At 40.1% G+C, this 18,953-nt stretch overlaps 2 protein-coding genes across 2 annotated transcripts; both read right to left on the bottom strand.

The window, feature by feature from the left end:
• Positions 1-5,084: 5,084 nt before the first annotated feature.
• Positions 5,085-7,914, bottom strand: LOC148419092 (keratin, type II cytoskeletal 8-like). The gene is made up of 9 exons (XM_088422353.1): positions 7,430-7,914; positions 6,771-6,979; positions 6,621-6,681; positions 6,458-6,553; positions 6,206-6,370; positions 6,006-6,131; positions 5,703-5,923; positions 5,566-5,621; positions 5,085-5,488 (listed from the first exon to the last, which is right to left on the bottom strand). The coding sequence occupies exons 1-9, from the start codon at positions 7,820-7,822 to the stop codon at positions 5,313-5,315; spliced, it is 1,503 nt and encodes a 500-aa protein (XP_088278479.1). The 5' UTR covers positions 7,823-7,914; the 3' UTR covers positions 5,085-5,312.
• Positions 7,915-14,559: 6,645 nt separating this feature from the next.
• LOC148419091 (intermediate filament protein ON3-like) lies at positions 14,560-18,137 on the bottom strand. Its single transcript, XM_088422354.1, has 9 exons — positions 17,654-18,137; positions 16,712-16,920; positions 16,573-16,633; positions 16,369-16,464; positions 16,107-16,271; positions 15,898-16,023; positions 15,608-15,828; positions 15,478-15,524; positions 14,560-15,375 (listed from the first exon to the last, which is right to left on the bottom strand). The coding sequence occupies exons 1-9, from the start codon at positions 18,038-18,040 to the stop codon at positions 15,218-15,220; spliced, it is 1,470 nt and encodes a 489-aa protein (XP_088278480.1). The 5' UTR covers positions 18,041-18,137; the 3' UTR covers positions 14,560-15,217.
• Between the last annotated feature and the right edge of the window lie 816 nt (positions 18,138-18,953).

Here is an 18,953-nt window from a genome sequence, read left to right as displayed (position 1 = left end):
TGGCATTTATTTATCCTTTTATTTATTCTCTCTTCTAAGTAGTCGGAAGAAAAAAAATCCGTTATAATTGTTGATATGTCCAATCATAATACTAAAACTGTGCACCAATTAGAGATGTGAAAAAAATAACCTCTTGAAGCCAGACTTCTTGTATTCATTTGTGTCCCCTGCTGTGTCTATTTTCTCCCAGCAAGACAGCAAGACAAGTGAATTGCACCTGACCCAAACACATGAGACATCATTGGAAAGGTCAGTATGTCCTCCAATGAGTACGCTAGGAGGTTAGCTCAAATGAGTCAAAAGATATAACTTAAAACACATGTCCACTGCAGTGGACAAAAATAAATAGGCTGGGTCTGAGGAGGATATTCACATGGCAATTATGTATACCACATATTACATTAGACTTCCAAAAATATTTGCTATTAGCTTATATTTACCTCAATTGATAGAATCACTATACGTTTTGTTATAATAAACCAGAGACAATATGAACTGCAATGTCCATTTAAATTTTTTCAAATTCTAGGGGGACTTGTCAAAGAGATTTGCGCATCTCCAATTTCCATGCGTGCCATTTAAGAACAATAGGGGGTGCTACAATACAATGTATAAGAAAAACCAAAAAAACATTAATAGCTCAGGTTGGAAATGTACAAAGCGGGAAGCGAATGATTTGGGTGAAAATAAAATTAATACCAACAGCATGGGGTTATATTAGATTTGGCGCAGGGCCACAATAGTGCAGGGTAAAAGAGGTAAGACGTACTCAAAACACAATTTCATCTCAAGGCCACAAAAAGGAAAACGAGACTTAGAATGAACATAAAACACTAAAATAAACAGTAGTAAAAAAAAATCAATAGTAAGGAACTAAGTAGATAAACACCAAGGAGGAACACTTGAGCACAGAAAACTAGCAAACCAACAGGAAACAAGGCGTTTACTAGAATGAACCAAGAACTTAAATATCAGCAACTGACGAATTAACAAGGAACACCTGAATAAGACAGTTGATTAGTTGACACAAGGAACCCAGGTGGACACAATAACACTTAGAGACATTGACTGCAGGAACACAAGGATCCAACTAAAATAGAATTAAAACCAAGCCCATAAAACACTGAACATGACATGCAAAAGACCAAACTACATACATTTTCAGTTCCTTTAGTGGTCAGGCGTCCTAACATTTTTGTCCATGTAACATATAAGCAGTAAAGATTGCAGTAATAATATTATTTTTTGCCTCGAGTCCTGTGCATTCCAACCCGATCTCTAAAGGTTAAGCACCTTTTTTCCTGTCTAAGCTCGATCATCTTTCTCGCTGATGCATGCCCTTAACTCATCGACCTGTCAGCGGCTCTTTACTGCCCCGTACACAGCAAACGCCTCCTCCCTGTCACACACTATCATTTTACCCTCCAGCAGTTTTCAATATAGATTGATAAAACCAGCGTGGTCTTAACAGAAGGTGCCGTAGCAAATCTTTGAACTTGCTGTGACAGCACAGCAGCCGTTTTCTTGAAAGATTTTTCATTTTCACCCTCAATCAGCAACTTGGCTGAGCAGACATGAGTCAACATCCCACAAGTCCCATTTAATCTTAACAGTGCCACATGGTTTATTTTTTCATAAGTGTATTTTTCTGGATCTAAGGTAGGCTGAGTAAAATCCTTCAGTTTTCCCAAGAAAAAACAGTGCACCTTGTAATCAGGTGCATTTTATGTCCATTTTGTCTCAGGCAGACAAGAGTTAATTGCACTGAAATGAATGACTAAAACGACTCCTAGTCATAATTCAATTCAAGTGTCTCGGTTCCCCAAAATGTTCGAGGTATTCACGTCATAAAAATATGCCAAGTAAATCGCAGTAACAATTGTTAATGCTCTGCGTGATAGTAAAACGCGCTATCAACACGGCGAGAAGGCCAACTTCAAAACAATCCTTGCTTTCCCAAATAATATATGGACACAAATGCCTTGATACATTTTGAAATTGTTCCCAGCACTGTGTATCGGTATAATGACTTGACTTGTCTTTCTCCTGCAACTGTTACTCAGAACTCCAAATAAAAACAATACAATGTTGTTCTGAAATCACGCTCAAATCACCAATTCAGAGTGTTATCGAAAGACTAAATTATATAGATATTGAAATACGGCACATGTTGCCAGTGTTTACTAATGGCTTGGGCACCGTTATAGCTTCAGCATCAGTTGGCCAGTAGACACGATCGACTTAAATGACTGCACAATCTGATGCTGACAGCTTGACACAGTTGCCGTTCCTACTGATCACATTATAACACATCATACCACTCATATATGCTGTTTCAGACAGCAAATTGGTCTCTTGGACCAAAAAATATTGGGTGAGATTTGTTTCAATTTTAATGTCAATTATAATTAGATGGAATATTGTTCTTCTGTGTTTACAACTGGTTTTCACCAAGCAATATAGGATATCCGTATACCATCAATACTTGATAGCTGCAACCCTAATTGCGTTCCAGCCAAACACATCATTGGTAAGGCCAGGTTGTCCTTTGCTTGAGCACACGAAGGCTTTGTAGGATATCCAAATTGAGTCTGAATGTAAAGACCAAAAATAAAATGTCCGCTACAGCAGATGCGAATAAGTAGGCTAGGTCCCAGGAGGATATAGTTGTCTAGTTTCTCTTTATATTTCATGTATGATATGGCACAGTAGTAACATGCAGCACATGTGAAGATTTATACTCATGGACACAGGCCAAACATTTACAAACAAGAAAAACTGGTTTTCTTTTGTTACATGTCAGAACGCTGACAGAGACTCTGACAAAAGTGGTTATGTTAAGAATTATAGGGAGAGGCAAAGATAGACTCAAAATAACAAGTGAGCCTTCAGCAATTTGAAGTATTCCCTTCACTGCTGAGCAAGACAAAATAATTGATGCTTAGAAAGCTGCGTTGATTTATGTCTTAAGAGAGACTCTGCATGGCATGTGAAGCTAAAGTCAAGGTTTAAACAGATTTTTGTCTATGGAGGTTTGTGGTCCATAAACTCAAATTATGTCATCAGTACCACCTCAAATGTGATAGACATAGCTACGAAATCCCTATTTGGATTTGTGAGAGATTAAAGTGTCTATTTTTTTGAGGCTTGCACGCAATTTGACTGAGACTCGTCCGCCAAAGGCTCCAGACTTGACTCTGACCCTTCTTTTAGGACTCATTAAGATTATGAGTCTCTGTGTTGCGGCTTGTTCCCACTGAAGGATTAATAATGTTCTATAATGTTACTTAAAAAGTGGATAAATAAATAAATATTGACTACAGTACTGTCATAAATACCAGTATTGAAATCTTGAGACTTTATTCGTTATTGCAAGCAAAAGATTTTGATTTGGCTTGGACGAGGGTCAAAGACGAGAGACTTGACCTGAGAGACTCGTCCCCATCTCTGGTGTGAGACGATACAAAACCCCCAAATCTAAAAACATCCATGCAATATAAAAGCTGTGTTAATGTAAACTTGCTCAGCACCCGTAGCAGCATACTACAAACACCGGGAATTTGTCAACCACGCTGAATGCTGTCACACTTCCATGTTTGCCCTTTGTTCAGAGAAGCTAAACAAGTAATTTGTTACCGCAATAGAAAATTCAGCAGACCACAAAAGACACAAATCTTCCTCTGAAATAGAACGTCACACCTGGTAGATTTCTTGAATGTCGCAAACATGAGGAGTTAGCTCTACAATGACCCTGAACAATTACCCATTCTACAATTTGCTGATATTCACTACCTGATAGCATCACTGCTCATTCATCTCATTTAAACCAGGTTTGCTGATGTCAAATGAGAATGTGAGGAAGGCAGCAATATGTTGTGATAATAAACACCTAAACCACAAAACAGACATTCGCCATCGCAATGACCTACTCATTTTCAAAATTTCGAAAAGTCTGGAGGGCGCTTAGTAGTGAAGTCTGTGTTTATAAAGTGCGGTTTCAATGAGAAGGTCTAGTCTTAGAAATGGCCATATATAGGGTGCACTGCGTTATAAAGGTTATAAAGCACACTGTATTATGAAGCGCATTGGATTATAAAGTATAATGCACACTGTATTATAAGGCACAGTCTCAATGGATATGTCTATTTTGGGTAATGTCCATATATACTGTAAAACGCACTGGGTTATAAAGCGCACTGGATTATAACAAGAACTAGATTATAAAGTGCACCATATTGTGAGGCGGGGTCACGATGACAAGGTCTACAGTATTTTGGGAAATGTCATTATATATAAGGCATGATTTGTATATTGTGTAGCCAACGGTGACATCGGCAAGACATTTGTTTGGCTTTGTAACGAGTATGCTTAAAACAACACATTTTACATCAATATGCACTGATATAACTCTGACAGTAAATGTGTGTTTGTAAAACTAGTAAATTTAAAATTATCCTAATAATAGTAATAATAATAATAATAATATACCTTTATTTAATAATAAACCTTTCATATTCAAAGAATGTAATATTTGTAATCAAGTTTGTCTTACGTATGAATGCTCATTTAGATTGCTGTAATGCACCTAATAAAGCCATCCAAATAGATGGAATATGGTAAAAATACAGTCAACCTTAAGAGTGTTACTTTGTTTTACCAAGCAATTGACTCGATGATGGTATTTTATCCAAGGCAGGCATTTAGAGGTCAATGACCCAACAATTTATGAAATACCCTTTAAGTAGCCGCATTAACCATGTGTGACTGTTTAAAGAGCACAAAGGGCCTAGAGACAAAAGGTGGTTGCAGGTCTTATCAGGACTGCCCAGCTGTTCTCCAGTTATCCATAACCACCCCTGTTAACATGTATTTAGTTTACAAAGTTTATCATGAGCCCGACAACCTAAATTTTTCAATGTCAGACCTCAGGGCGGAGACACACCGTCTTTGTTTGCATTCACCATTCACCAACGACACTAGCAGTGTACAGATGTCACACACAGAACTTGTTGAAAAGAAGATTTTTTGTTTTTGTGGGGACTGCAGAAAATTTTACATTTCCAACAATGCAAAAAGAGAGTAAACCATGTGTCCAGATGTATTTATTGCTCTCGAACAGTCATCACTCAGAAGGTATTTCAATGAGGGCCTTTCAAAACACTTTTAGGAACTCTTCAGTCATGATGAATGACTGCACAAATACACCCAGAAACTCCAAGGCACAACTGGTGTCCAGTGTGAGATACCGGACAATATTGCCCATTCGTTGATGTTGAATAGCACACTGAAGGCGTGAGGTACTGCTCTCTTTCTTAAATATATCTTCTGGAGCTGGTCGTGGACACACTGGACTTTGTGACGGTACTGCCATAACCACCAGCCATGCTGCTGCCTCCAAAGCCACCAGCCATGCTGCTGCCACCGAAGCCACCAGCCATGCTGCTACCACCGAAACCAAATCCACCAGCAGAGCTGGAGCTGGAGAAACCTGAAACAGAAAAAATATTGTTTGTTTGTTTGGTTGTGAGTTTGATGCAGGAGCACTATTGGAAATTGAGAACTTACCACCACCTGAGGACTGCTGCACATGAATCGTTGCGCTGGAGGGTCCAGCGGCCAGTCTAATAATGGCACAGTGATTTCGTTAAATAATTGCATACTTCATGTTAAGATAAAGTACTATTACTCAATGTAGACCCCACCTGGTCTCCTCTCCTTCCAGCAGTTTCCTGTAAGTGGCGATTTCAATGTCCAGAGCCATCTTGACGTTCATCAGCTCCTGGTATTCACGAACCTGGCGAGCCATGTCTTGCTTGGCTCTCTGGAGGGCTTCCTCCAGATCTTTGATGCGGAGCTTGGCATCCTTCACTGCCAACTCACCACGCTCCTCAGCCTCTGCGATCTGAGCCTCAAGGTTGGCCCTCTGCAGATCATAAATGGAAAACGCTCTTTCACGGTGTCTACATCAGAAAGTTACCATAAGATATTGTGGAAAAATTCAGCACCTGTGCCTTGACAGCCTCGATTTCATTCTGAAGACGAGCAATCATGCGGTTCAGCTCAGCAATCTCAGCTTTGGTTGTGCGAAGGTCATCACCGTATTGTCCAGCAGAGCTCTGCATCTCCTCATACTGTAGCGGAGAATACAATATAATATAAAATGTGCAGTGCCGGGGGGGCAAATGATGGTCACAATTGTTCTTACCTTCTGTTTGTACCAGGCTTCTGCATCAGCCTTGCTGCGGTTGGCAATATCCTCATACTGAGCACGCACTTCAGCCACAATAGCATCCATATCCAGGTTGCGGCTGTTGTCCATCTCCACAATGACAGAGGTGTCCTTGATCTGGGACTGAAGCTCCCGAAGCTCCTACAGACCCATAGATTGATGCAATTGAGTCAAAACTTTAACCAGATTCACATTTTCGTAGTAAAACGATTAAAGAATTGCACGTACAGCCTCATAGACAGCTCTGAGGAAGTTAATTTCATCCTGAAGAGCATCGGCTTTGGCCTCCAGCTCCACCTTGTTCATGTAAGCACCGTCAACATCCTGGAAAGATAATGATTTGAAATAGTGTTAAGAAAATAGTTAGACTTTTTGTGCCATCTGTTTTTACCTTTTTCAAGAGCACAAACTCATTCTCTGCAGCTGTGCGCTTGTTGATTTCATTTTCATACCTATTGGAGTATAAAACAATCAATACCACATCGTCCCAATATTTTTATTAAATTAAGTTTGACAAGATAGGCAGGAATCCAGCACTTACTTTGTTTTGAAGTCCTCCACTTGGAGCTGCATGTTCTTCAGTTCTCCCTCCAGCTTCACTTTCTCGTTGCCCAGCCCATCGAGTTGTCTGCGTAAGTTTGCAATGTAGGCCTCAAACATGGCATCGATGTTGGAGCGGGTTGTGGTCTGCTCCTGCAGGAGGCTCCACTTGGTCTCCAGCATCTTGTTCTGTTGCTCCAGGAAACGGACCTGGACAGACAATCCACAGAAGTTAGTGTTTCCATAAAAACGATTTGTCAAGTTAAATTAGAATTTAACTTGCTCTTTCATTTCAATAATTAATAGTTCAAATCCTGTATTTGCGGTTGGTTTAACATGATCCTTCTAGCTTTATCACCGTGGCTGTGAATTCAGCCCCCCTGTGTGAATAGCCACACCCAACTGTTGCAACATTTTCACTCAGTGAGAGTTTCTGCTCAACACTTTGAGCTGTGAAGGAATTTATGCCACACGCTTCAACCAGCTGGAGACAGTAATGGTACAAGAATAACAGGAGATGTTTGTTGTTTTAAAGCTGTTTTAAAGCTTATCACAATAACTATAGCCTCACAAAAATAACTAAACCTAAACAAATACTGTGAGACATGCAGTAGAAACTATATTTTAGAAATACGTGAAGGAAAAATCAAACTTTCAAACCTTGTCAATAAAGGAAGCAAAGCGGTTGTTGAGGGTCTTGATCTGGTCCTTTTCCTGTGTGCGGACAGCCTGGATGCTGGGGTCAATATCCAGACTCAGGGGGGTCAGCAGACTCTTGTTGACTGTGACAGCGGTAATTTGTGGAGGCATAAAGCCACCTCCGCTTCCATAACCACCACCCATCATTGAGCTAGAGCTCATAGATGAGGAACTAAAACCACCAGCACCAAAACCGCTGGCACCAAAACCACTGGCCCCCAAACCGCCGGCACCAAAACCACCAGCAGAGGAACCAAGAGTGTAGCTGGTTCTGAAGCCGACTTGGGGTCCTGCCAAGGACCTCCTGGAGCTGCTGCTGCCACCCGAGACGGAGTAGGACTTCCTGGTCATCATCTTGTAGTTGCTGAGGTGGTCCAGGCGAAGCAGAGAACTGAAGAAGTGCAGGCTTCAAAGGAGAGTCTAGTCCCTCTGAGTGTCGGGCTGGAAGATCCGCTTGCTTATATGGCCTAGCTGAGCTGATGGGGGTGGAGTGAGGACCCTCCCCATTAAAACCTGTCCTCTCACTTTGACTGGCCAACCTGACTCCCTCCCACCCCACATGCCTCTAGCGCTGAACAACAGGACTTTCCAGTCCTGAAAACACGTAAAATGTGCTTCTTCAATAAACACAGACACTCCTTTCTTTGGAAAAAATTTCTTCAGATTGGATGCTTATCGTATTACAATTATCGTAGCATCAGTAATGGATGCAAAAACAAAAACCCCTCTGACAGGTCAGAGGTAGCATATTAGTCCAGCTGCATTCAAGAGGTGGTCAAGCACTTGTTGCAACTTGTTGCACATTTCATCTCATCAATCATCTGGTCCATTCACAAGCTGTCATTTACACATCATTTGCTGCATAGAATGCAACAAATGTCTGTTATCTATTGAGGTGTCACCCATTTTCACAGTTTTGATGTAATACGCCGTGCCTCATCCAGGAGGCAAAGAGGCTGGGTCGCTCCAGAGGAAAGCCAGGCAGACTAGCTTGGCCACTGTGAAGTAGCGGTCTGGTGAATGGGCGAGTTTAGGTACCAGAGAGCTTTGGATTTACTGTTTTAGGTGAAAAAACAACAACCTAGGAGCTCCGTTTTAACTCATTCAGAAAGCTATTTCCGGGCCCTCCTATGTACTTTATTTATTTATTTTTGGGAAGGGTCTAAAAATGGCAGCTAATCGATAACTTCATGTCATAAAGTGCTAGTGTAATTGAGTACTTTAGGTAATCAAGCACTTAAGTAATCCAATCTTTTATGGTACTGACTTGCTCAAATAATTTTTTTTACGTACAAAAGGAAAAATGTAAGTAAAAGTAAATCACTTTAGCTAATTAAGTACTAAAGTAACTGGATACTTTAATGACCAATGCCAATCATTTTATCACAATTCACACTGCAAAAACATTTTTTTTTTCCAGTGGTTATTCACTTTGCGTCCACTATTTGAGACCACGGAGGGACATTGTTCCTCCACTATTTGAGAAACACTGCCTTTAATTAATTTAATTTAATTAAGTAGTGAAGTACTGTAATTGGTTACTTTGGGTGCTCATGTATTAAATTACATTATGTTTTCATTTACTTTTGTCCTGAATTACCTCAAAATAAATGATTACTTTAGTAAGGTATAGATTATATACATTTATAAATGGGTAACTGGGATTGAATATCTGGACTCTTAAATAGCAAAACTATATCTTTGGGATTGAATGAATTAAGTACCACATCTCAGAGCACCCACTAGAACAAATACACAAAACTACAAAGTTTACATTTTGTAACATAATGGCATCATTTTAACTACTATACCATAGGTTTTGTATCGGATCATTAGAGAAATGTCTAATTAGTAGGAACATTTGACAAAGTCTCATCATGTAGACTTTGAGTAATGGCATACTTGGATTAATACAGCAAGAAACAATTCGTGTTTCAAGTAAGTGGCAGATGGCCGTGAAATTTCATAGCGCTTAAACATTCAGTGTTGTCATCACATGTTGCGATGATGGCTGCTTATGTGACGCATGTTTGAGCAAAGGACATCGTTTCTCAAAAAACATGCGTGCCTTTGATTAATGCTGTCAACCTGTCATCGCTATGTGAAATTCTTTATGGTATCTCAGTATGCCAAGTTAAATGTGTGACATGCATCCTCTACCACTCAGTTTCCAGCATTTTGGCGCATTGAAAACTTTGTACAGGTATATTTCACTTTGATAAACACAACAGACATTCCCTCTTTCTTTCAGAATATATCCCCAAAAGGTGGCTCTGTTCAATCATAATTCAATATGCATGAAAGACAATCAAAAAATCTCTCCACATGTAAAAAAGGATTTGAAAAAATGGCCAGTGATTTGCTGTAACCTGGAGGCAAACAAAATTTGGGGAGATAAGACACTCTTAACATCTTTCATTTTTCTCATAACCTGGTGTCCCCATAAAATTGATGTGTCTCTCAAAAATGAAAATTGAGATATTGGGTTAGGGTTAATATATTTAGAGTTGAGTGAAGGTCAGTACAATTAATTTAGAGTATATTCTAATTCTACACTTACTTCCCTTTAAAATGATATATCATGCATGAAAGTATCTTACAGCAATTTGAATGATGCCAAGTTGAAGTCCATAGTTTTAAGAGAAGTATGTTTCAAGATTCTTTTCCCTAATCTATTATCCAGTGCCTGTCTTCAGTAGGATCATAAAATGCAAAGAATCTCTGTGACAGTATTTTTATAGGGTATCACTTGGTCAACACATCATTCAATTACAATGATGAAGGTATTTCCAGTATTGTTAAAATGTACCACGCCTTAGCTAGCAGGCAGAGAGGCCATGCGACTCAGAAAGAATGCCAGGTAGACAGGCAAGGCCACTTTGGAGGAAGACCGTAAAAAATACACATGCACACATATCTATCTATCTATCTATCTATCTATATATATATATATATATATATATATATATATATATATATATATATATATATATATATATATATATATATATATATATATATATATATATATATATACTAGGGATGGGATGAGATCTCGCCAGACAAGATCTCGCGAGAATGAAAGCCAGGAGAGCCAAAAGATACATTTCCTTGTCACTTTTTGGGAGTACGGTTTATTGAGCCAGAGCCAGTGAGCAATAGAGGGCAACTAGGCTGATAGATAGGTTTGAGTGCTACACTCTCGTACAGTAGGTAACAGTAAGCACCTAACCGTTGCTTGCAATCCTCTACCAATTGAAAAGGAGAAAGACTCATGTTGATATTCGCAACAACCAATGTTCGGCCAGCTTGACTTTGGACAGGGGTTTTACGGTCGAGATAGTGAGGAGGAGAGAGCGAGTAAGAGAGCTGGCTTCATGCAGCTATGTGTCACTTAATTACGATTTACGACCCGCGACAAGTTTGTTTGAAGTCAAAGCTGTGTGTGGGTATTTTAGTTTGTTTCCAAATGTAAACATGCTTATGAAAGAACGTTAGCATTAGCTCGCGCTTCGGTAAGCTGGCGAGCTCGGTGGTACACGTTGTTATGTTTGGTTGGTATGAATGTCTCTGTTTAATTGATAATTGTGCCTTATTTCTCTGTTTTAGAGAAACCACACCAACACATAGCAGCCTGGATGGCATTTTGTGGTACTTGAAGTAAAGTCACTTTTGTATTTACTCAATATTGTGATTATGTGTATGGAGTTTTAATCTACTCCCGCCCCAACTGCCGCTTTTACGCCTACAGGGATGTGCCTGAAGCGCACCCACAGCAAAGGCACACACATTGTCGAGACAGAAGCAGAGTGATGAGCATCCGGTCTCACCAGACCGTTGGAAATCTCTGTGAAGGAAATCATATATTAGGTTGTTATCATTATGTGCTTATTTCTTGTCTAGAATAGTGTGCATAGCTATCCATGTGTGCAGTCCTAGTTCATCTCGCCCCAGTCCTTGGATAAAGTTGTTGACGCAGGAAAGTGTGAGCTGGGACCTTGGCCCAGCTGTTGGTGGCACCCGACTGGCTCTCTTTGTTATGTCTTGTCATGTGCAATGCTATGCTGAATGAATAAAAACCAGGCAGGGGCGCTTGGGCGTTGAATTAGCGTTGGGGAACGCACAAGTTCATTCGCCCAAGCTTTTTCCCTATTCCATGGTATAGAAAAGTCAATCTTGGCAGGTCTGAGTTACTCTTTTTGCTGCTTAGCAGCTAGGCTTTTCCTAGTGTTCTTTTAGAGATTTCTCTTACCTAGATTTAACTAATAGATACTTTAAAGAAAAGGGTTAACTGTTCACTTACTATTCAGTGTTTAAGATGTGAGTACATGTGTGTACTGCAGTAGTTCCACGTCCGAGGAGGGCCCGTGGCAAGAGCATTTATAGTTACCACAAGAGCATTTATAGTTACCACGTCTGTCTGGCATGCAAGAAACCGTCACAGCATTTCTCTCTGCAATACAGTACAGTAATGAAAAAAACAATCTGTGGTCGTGAATCCACGTAATGTAAAAAAAATCTGCAATGTCGTGAATCTGCAATGGTCGAAGCGCAAAGTAGCGAGGGTCCACTATATATACATATACAATATAGTGCCATGTAAACACTGTATCTCCGTTATTCATATACCTGCGTAACAGTAATTCAGCTGTTAGCCTGCCATAAACTGGTGACTCTGTGCAAGGTGTCCTGTATGTTGAATGCAATATTTATCCCCTCTGGGTCATTTTTCATATAATTTGGCCCACAGATTTTGATACAGCTAACAAATAGCATAAAAAACACTAATAGGCTAAAAAATCATATAGATAATAAAAACAGGTAGAGGTGCAAAACGCCACAATTTGTTCATTCCTAGATACTTGCAATTGTTTTTTGCTTTTGTTTTTTTTTGGTGTGCAAATTTTACACTAGGGCCCTGTGTTACCATCGACAGAGGTTAATCTGCATCATTCAGCCTATTTAAGGGGAGCTCCAGATGCCCTTTCTCTCACTGCTTAAGTCAAACCTAACACACTCAAAAACCTCATCTTCTGAATCTCCCAGTGACTCCAACCTTAGGTATGCCTCAGCATGTGGAACGTATTCAAATTTGAGAGTAGGAGTGTAAAATGAATGGCCTTGCCACACCCTGAACCTGCAATTTACCATTTGACACCGTAGCAATCAAGTAAACAACAAAAACAAGCCTGTGTGGGGAACATTTGCCACAAATTAGAAGCATAATGTGCATTGCAGGTTGGAGAACCCCTAAGGAGCCGGGTCCATCAACCACCAATCATCAGAATAGCCTTCTGTCACTTATGTAACCCAGCAAAAATGTTTTAATTCCTTGACACCCATCAAATGCAGAGAAACAAGTTCTCCAGCTTGTCTTGAATGCTGATGCACATTTACTCTGTCAAAAAAGAGAGATTCTCTGCTTGTGCTTCTCGTGTAGAATCGCTTTGACAGGGTGAAAGTGGTTAACAACACCTTTGAATGGCTTCAGCTAATTAAGTTCTTATTGGAGCCATATTTCATATTATGTCCACAAGGGCATACATGTTTTTGGGATAGTAGTTATCATTCCATACTATTGCACCAGTGCAATTACTACTGCATGAAAAGAAGAGTCTAGTATGGATGGTCCATTTTTTCACTCATAAACTCTCTTTATGTATTTTTTATTTAAATCAGGAAAATGACACTAGGTTTCATTTCAAATTCACCAATTTATAGGGAAGAACCCAGTGTAGAAGTTAATTTCAAAATTGCTGTTTCTGCTTAGCAATACAGCCATGCCTCCTCGGACCCTATTAGAACATATTTTTGGAATGTTTTTGTCTTTGGATAATAATACATTATTACGTTTGGCTTGTTTTTGGGTAGACTTTACGCCAATTGTTATTGGCCAATATTTGCCATTTTAAGATCAGTGATTATTGGTTGTAATGTCACAATTTGCAGAGCGATTATCAGTGGCTGTAGAAAATGGATGGATGGACATTACACCGTTTATTTGCACTAGTGTGATTGCTAATTTTATTGAATTTTTTTTATAGTCATTGAATGATAATATGGTAATTTAATTACAATAAGTTGTTGCATCAATTGGTTTTGTCTCAAATTATTTTGTTTTACCTGACTGAGCTTTCACTTCTTATCTGGCCAGTTGTTGAATGATTTGAGGTCATTTGATGTTTTTTGGCGTGCATCTCTATCAGTTTTGGGTTTGGCAAAGATTGCTAAACCATTGTTGTTGTTGGTTTTTTTTTTAATATCTTATGAATATTTTGGTTGATACTCTATGAACCAGTTATTCCAGTTGAAAGCACTAAATGAGTTATTTAAATAGACATATTACCGGATAATCACCGATAAGTTATTTTCAAGCACACTGATTTGCATCTTCTCCAAAAAACCTGATCGTGTATAGTCTACTTCCTGGCATGATTTATTGGTGAGTGGGTGAGATGATCATAAAGAAATAATGCAATGAGCATGTCAAACACCGTGTAGAACACCAAGCAAAAAGATGTTTTCATTTGTCATGAGTCATCATCTAGCAGAAGGAATTTAGGAATCATATTTGTAGTATTTGGCAAGATTCTCGACAGGAGTTATTTTAAGTCAACCTAATTTTACTTCCATAAACCACTGAATTATACCTGCCAACACGGAGCCTCAGGTAAAAAAGAAGAACCTGTGAGTAATACATGAAGAAAATAGCTCAACACTACTCAAGCATGTTTCCACATGCCACTTCCTAGTTGTGGGGGTTGATGTAACTTGCGTATGACAACTTATGATTACAAGCAGCATCTGAACGCAGTCCCAAAAATTTACCTGTTGTTTGATTGTCAAGTAACTTTATTATTAAAATCTCGTGTGTGGGTGATGAAAAAACCTGTTGGAGAGCTTTTCTAAACTTCATGGCGCTTGCGGGATGTAGCCTTTTGATCGTTTGCTGCGCTACCATAAATCAATCATAAATCAATGTGGAATCAATCAAAATTACTTGTTTATGAACAAAATTGGAGTAACAATGTCCCTCCGTGGTCTTGTGGTCCTCCTTAAAGTAATCTCTTGAAAAAACAAGACAGACGGGATAGGGTACTCAGATTTATTAGCGATGTTATTTGCTGCAACTGTCATCCATCATGTTGCTAAGAGGGTCTTTCCAAAATAAACCTGGTTTCAACATAAACGAAGCATCAAGGCAAGGAAATGTTAGACAAAGAAGGGAATTATTTGACAAAGGCCAAAAAAAAATCAAGGCACCAACCTTTTTTTATCTGATTTGTAAACATGTAAAGTTCCAACTTGTTGATTGTCTCCAGTTCTCTTTACTGGTGTTGGCACTCATATCTAAAGACTTTTAATGAGAACTGGAGCGTTCTCGCATTTCAGAGCACCTTTAGTTCAAGATTGTGTGCAGCGCATCAAATGTTTCCCTTGCATCGTGCCAACAGCCCATGCCCTTTTTGCTTGTCTTTTCCAATTTCTTGGATGTCAGTGCAGGCACATTTTGCGTTGCAACTGACCTGCCTCATGTTTGAGGCCACTTTTCCTTTCAGAAACTCTTAAATGATGATGAATGTTGCTTTTGAGTAAAACTTCACTGTTTTTAACTGACAATTTGGCAATTCGTAAATTTTTGGATTAGCATTGCTGCTCCATTTTGGTATGTGCGTAGCACGGTGAAAGGGTTTATAGATTTTGGTCAATTTAAGATTTTCAGAAAGGGATGAGGGACTGCTCTCCTTCTTAAAGGTATCTTCTGCCGGTGCTTGTGGTCACTGTGGAGGATTTGGTGATGGTACTACCACCATAACCGCCTGTCATGCTGCCACCAATGCCACTTGACATGCTTGCAGCAGAGCCACCATAGCCAAAACCAGAGCCGCCAGCAGAGCTGGAGTATCCTGGAGAAGAGCATGGAGGAGGAAAAAGTATTGGGTTTAATTGTTTTGTGAATCTCCAGTACATCGCAAGTACAGATGAGAACTATAAGATTGATAACTTACCAGACTGCTGCACGTGGATGGTGGCGGAAGTAGGTCCGGAGAGCATCCTAGGGGTTTAAATTTTAGGTAAAGAATTGATTGCTTGATTCAGACTGAAATATCATTTGAAATTACAGAATGTTGACCCTACCTGCTCTCCTCTCCTTCCAACAGTTTCCTGTAGGTGGCGATTTCAATGTCCAGGGCCATCTTGACGTTCATCAGCTCCTGGTACTCGCGCACCTGGCGGGCCATGTCCTGCTTGGCTCTCTGGAGGGCTTCCTCCAGCTCCTTGATGCGGAGCTTGGCATCCTTCACTGCCAACTCTCCACGCTCCTCAGCCTCTGCGATCTGAGCCTCAAGGTTGGCCCTCTGCAGAGAGGTTATCACAAATAGCTCTTTATGGTGTCTTCATCAAGAGGTTTTGGAAGTATTCTATACCTGTGCCTTGACAGCCTCGATCTCATTCTGAAGACGGGCAATCATACGGTTCAGCTCAGCGATCTCAGCTTTAGTTGAGCGAAGGTCATCACCGTACTGGCCAGCAGAGTTCTGCATCTCCTCGAACTGTTGAGGAAGAGCAAACCTAAGTTATAATGAGTTGTGTATTGAAAAACAAAAAACTGGAATAATGTTGAGATTGTTCCTACCTTCATTTTGTACCAGGCCTCTGCTTCAGCCTTGCTACGGTTAGCTATGTCCTCATATTGAGAACGCACTTCAGCCACAATAGCATCCATATCCAGGTTGCGGCTGTTGTCCATCTCCACAATGACAGAGGTGTCCTTGATCTGGGACTGCAGCTCCCGAAGCTCCTACAGACCCACAGGTTGATGCAACAGAGTCAATATTTAACCATATTCAGGTTTTGATAATAGTGGAAAAAAAAATTATTTGTAGCATTGTACGTACAGCCTCATAGACGGCCCTCAGGAAGTTGATTTCATCCTGAAGAGCATCGCATTTGGCCTCCAGCTCCACCTTGTTCATGTAGGCAGCATCAACATCCTGGAAATATTTTTTTCAAAGCATTAAGATGTATTCAATGTGGTTTACAAAGTCAAGCCGATAAAAAATATAATTGTATTGATCAATACGATGATCATGAATTCCTACCTTCTTCAAGACAACAAACTCATTCTCTGCAGCTGTGCGCTTGTTGATTTCCTCTTCATACCTTTGGGCATAATATCATTCAATCAGCATCATTTGCTCAATGAAATATCCTGAATGAACACATCTACTCAACACTCACTTTCTTTTGAAGTCCTCCACCTGGAGCTGCATGTTCTTCAGTTCTCCCTCCAGCTTGACTTTCTCGTTGCCCAGCCCATCGAGTTGTCTGCGCAAGTTTGCAATGTAGGCCTCAAACATGGCGTCGATGTTGGAGCGGGTTGTGGTTTGCTCCTGCAGGAGATTCCATTTGGTCTCCAGCATCTTGTTCTGCTGCTCCAGGAAGCAGACCTGGAAAGACGCAGCACCACAAAAAAATGTTCAAATGTATACATTTGTAGTTACTGTATTAGACAACGATCTCGGTAGATCAGTTGTCTTTTAATCTAATCAGTGAGCTAGATCAGCAAAAATATGTGGTGCCTCATATTTACAATATGACTGTTTTCCTAGCTTAATAGCCACGCCTTCCTATCCCGGTAGTTCTCTGTGCAATCAACTCCAATGGGCATGTGGTATCCCTTGTTTAGCTTTGGCTCTGTTAATTATGCTTTGTTTTGATGCTAAAAGCCACGGTCACTTCATATAGGTTTGGCAGCTAAAGCGATAATGACAAACAGCTACTACAGTACTTCAAAAGATACCTTCAACGCATTCCTCCAACTTAATGTACGACAAAGCAATTGGAAGTTTGCGGTGGGCAGAGAAAAACAAGTTTAGGGCAAGAAGAAATGAACAGACTTGGATTATTTTCTAATTAATAATCATACCTCACACTGTTTCTCATTGACCGACACAACACCAAACAGATAAGCTCTGCAGCTCTGCCTCTTAGTCACTTAAATACATTTAATAGCGTTGATTTTGTGTTCTGCTGATACAGATATGATACTAGAAACAAGTTGTAATTTTTCATGATTCAAGAGTTGTATTGTCATATGCATAGTAAGACTACATTTTTTTTTACCAACATCTATAAATGATACTTGATGTAAACATGGTCAAAGAAGTCAAGGGAACCAACCTTGTCAATGAAGGAAGCAAAGCGGTTGTTGAGGCTCTTGATCTGCTCCTTTTCCTGAACGCGCACAGCCTGGATGCTGGGGTCAATATCCAGAGTCATGGGGGTCAGCAGACTCTGGTTGACTGTGACCGCGGTGATTGGGGCAGTCATCATTCCGCCGGCACCATAAGCACCACCACCGCCGAGCATTGAGCCAGAGCTAAAGCTGCTGTAACTCGCGCTTCCAAGACCACCACCGTAGACGCCGACACCACCATAACCACCAGCGGTGGACCCAAGATTGTAGCCGGATCTCTTGATGCTGTAGCTGGTAGTTACGGGTCCTGCAAGGGACCTCCTAGAGGAGGTATTGGTGCCTGCAATTGAGTATGACTTCCTGGGAAACATATTGGAGTTGTTGGGTTGTTAAGGCTGGGCAGAGAGCTGGAGATTTGCAGGCTTCAAAGGAGAGTCAAGTCCCTCTGAGTGTTTGACTGAATGGCCGGCTTGCTTTTATGTCTAATCTGATGGGGGAGGAACTCATCATTACAACCTGTCCTCTCACTTTTACTGGCCAACCTCGGTCCCTCCCAACCTACATGCCTCTGGCTTTGAACAACAGGAGTGGCCAATCCTGTCAAACAGGTAAGAAGGGATTGTCAGAAGATAAACTGTGACACACCCAACCTGGGAAAGGCTGAGAGAGTAAGAGGTTAGCAGAGGGAAAAGGGTGTTATGTAAGGGAACAAAAACATATTGAATGCTTTACATTAATGCTGAGTGCGGATAAAACCGGAATGGCAATCAGAAGAGGGCAGTCAATAAAATTTAGATCAACACCTAGATGTACACATTCAGATATGGTTTCTCTCTTTACAATTTTTTTTCTTTTATGGGTGTGTATTTGTGTTTTTGTCATCTTCACAAAAGTGTCTACAAAAAAGTACCATGTATTTAATATATTATTATATGTATTAATATAAAAATATGGTCCTAATCAACAATGTGAAATTCAATCACTGATAAATTGGATCACAATTAAGATCGCAATTGTTTTGAAAATATATGTAATGCACTTTCACAAAAACAGGCTTATGCCTCCAAAAATGTACAGAAAAGCTTTGGTACATTCATTTTTTAATAGTGTGGATCTTTTACTAATCCTTTATTTTCACACATGTTAATTATGATTTGAACCTTTCGACTGCTGGGAAATAAAAGTCGAGACCTTCGGGAGGTTGTTTTTGTAAAAATCTTGTTGTGGACCTCTGTGGAAAATTCTCGTTAATATCTCAAACTAATCTTTACGAGATACTGTAAG

Source organism: Hippichthys cyanospilos, chromosome 9, assembly GCF_059441005.1.
Source record: "Hippichthys cyanospilos isolate Australia breed blue-spotted pipefish chromosome 9, RoL_Hcya_1.0, whole genome shotgun sequence".
In the NCBI taxonomy this organism is placed as follows: Eukaryota; Metazoa; Chordata; class Actinopteri; order Syngnathiformes; family Syngnathidae; genus Hippichthys; species Hippichthys cyanospilos.
The sequence above is the reverse complement of the archived record's forward strand: the minus strand, read 5'-3'. Positions and strand labels throughout refer to the sequence as shown.